The sequence below is a fragment of the Coptis chinensis genome, chromosome 7 (assembly GCF_015680905.1).
Source record: "Coptis chinensis isolate HL-2020 chromosome 7, ASM1568090v1, whole genome shotgun sequence".
NCBI lineage: Eukaryota > Viridiplantae > Streptophyta > Magnoliopsida > Ranunculales > Ranunculaceae > Coptis > Coptis chinensis.
The window spans coordinates 75,025,828-75,028,301 of record NC_141462.1 but is presented as its reverse complement, the minus strand read 5'-3'; the positions used below and the strand labels follow the sequence as shown (position 1 = coordinate 75,028,301).

The following is a 2,474-nucleotide window of genomic DNA, read 5'->3' as shown; positions in this document are numbered from 1 at the left end:
CTCCACTTCTCAAAATACAGCCGACTGCCATTAAAGCTCTCTCAGAGCTTCCATTGTATCGCTTCGGCACCACTGAGCCATGTCCACTCAACACACAACCCTCAACACCTTACCCAACATCCTCCATGTTCAATTCAATCGACAGAAAACAAATCCAAGATATAGAATTCATCAGACATCAATGAAAACAGTTTACATTCTCAACAATCAATAAGTTTTTGATTAAATCTAAGCACGATGAAATACTTAATTCCATGGAAACTCGATTCCATTTATGGTTAAACAGAAAGACAACGTCTTCCATTTTCCCTCAATATTCGAGGACGAGGTTGCAGTATATCTGTTCCTCTGCGTTATACATCTTGTTTTCCTTTTATATACCATATAGTTCAAACAATAACATGCTTATACGACCAAATTTCCACAACTTTACAGTCGAAAACAAAAACGACGATCCAGCAGATAAAAAGCGTATTAAAGATTTTCAAAGTGTAACATTTTATATCTTTGAAAGTATCTACTCACCTTTAGCGCGCTCCGACTATCAACCAGCTACCAGAAAAATCTTCCTTTTCTACTGTCAATAAAACCCCCTTTTTTTTTTTCTCTCCTCTCTATAAAACTCTCGCTGTGTTTTTTGACCAACCCTATTCTGTTTCCTTTCTGTTAAAAAACAAAACCCCCGAAATAGGGAAGAAGGTTTATCCCATAAACCCACGTCTCCTATTTCCACTAACACTTATCCTATTTTAGTTTATCTATTATCTATTATTGTTATTATTAGGAAAATAAAAGAATAAAAACACGGGGTGTTATAATATACACACCTTAAAAGGATCTCGTCCCGAGATTCAAGGTAGAGTGTAGATTAACCAAACAACAGTAAGTCAAACAATAAATCTTTATAGAGTATAAAGTTAACAGATTATATCCCCACAACTAAACTTTAATAATGTAGAACATGTTAGCAGGGAGATTAAATTAAACACATCATTTACAGCTTGCACCCAATGATCATAGTAAACCAATATAAAAATGAGACATACGTGTATACGCAAGTATACACACCTTAAAAGGAATAAACGTAATTAGTTTTCTTCAATTGTCAACACTTAATTAAAAATCATTCTTTCACAATTCAACAGATTCATATCATCAACGACTTATACTATGTCCACTATCACATAGGATCAAACATCTACAATGTGATGCATGCACACTGGCTCACACACCAACGATATGCAAGTATACACTGGTTCACACACCAACGATGCATACAAGCTCTCTACCATCACATAAGATCAAACACCAACAATGTGTGGTATGCACACTGGATCACACTCCAACGGTGTACATGTATACACTGGATCAAACTCCAACGATGCATACAGAGAGAAGTTATGTATATTGGATCACACACCAACGATATACATAACTTGGACAATATATAAAAAAAACTTTCAAATCCAACCTTTATCAAAAGGGTTTTCCTTATTCCTTGGGTAAATTCCAAATTACTCAAATATGAAATTTTAAAATAACAATTTCTTCTTTAGCCAATACTTACTTAAAATAGAAAACTCCGTTAGGAAAACAACACTATAACATGCTGAACAATTTCAATTATAAATTTCATAAGAAACTAACCATTAAAACAACCAGCATTTTATTTTCATAATCATACGATACTTTCTTACATGCTAAGTACCAATAAAGGAACTAGTAAACAACAAATTCAAACATACCTAACATTAACCAATGCAGTTCTTAGCATAGTGTCCCAGCTGTCCACATTTATAACATTTTCCCACTAGTTCATTTGGTTTAGGACATCTTCGAATAGTATGCCCAACTTCCCCGCAGTTCAAACAATTACCATCAAATCTCTTTAGCGAAGCACTCGCGTCCTTATTCACATGCTTACTTGTTTGCCTATTATATGGGTGATGCTGACTTTTTCTTTGCCCTTGACGTGGTTGACTAGAAATAAGGTGTAAGCTGGCTTGTTTTGGGGCATTCTCTTTAATCTTCTCATCTCTGGGTTTATTATCCAATTGTTCATATCTTAATGCCAAATCTAACACGCGATCGAAATTTTCTGAATCAAAGGGTATCAAATAACTCGATAGATATGGCTCTAGTCCACGGATGAACTTTTGGTTCTTCTTTACATGGGTATCCACTAGATAAGGAGCATACCTCGATAGTTCATTGAACTTAGTCACGTACTCTGTAACAGTTTTTCCTCCTTGGGTTAGATGAAAGAATTTCTCAGTTAATTGCTCCTTAACAGCATTAGGAACAAACCTTCCCTCAAATTTTACCTGGAAATCCTCCCAAGTCATAGTTCCCACATCCACATTATCCTTAATAGACCTCCACCAAAATAAAGCTGACCCCTCCAACTGGTGAGAAGCCAACTCCTGCTCCTGCACCTCAATGAGTTGCATCTTAGCAAACACGGACTCACACAT

General features: G+C 35.7%; 1 protein-coding gene across 1 annotated transcript; it reads right to left on the bottom strand.

Moving 5' to 3' along the window:
• Positions 1–1,751: 1,751 nt before the first annotated feature.
• Positions 1,752–2,474, bottom strand: LOC147488870 (uncharacterized). The gene has a single exon (XM_086574508.1). It carries the CDS (start codon positions 2,472–2,474, stop codon positions 1,752–1,754), a length of 723 nt encoding a protein of 240 aa, XP_086430634.1.

Excerpts from the sequence above, each read along its gene's own strand:
- LOC147488870 (XM_086574508.1), bottom strand. The coding sequence starts at position 2,474 with ATGTGTGAGTCCGTGTTTGCTAAGATGCAACTCATTGAGGTGCAGGAG.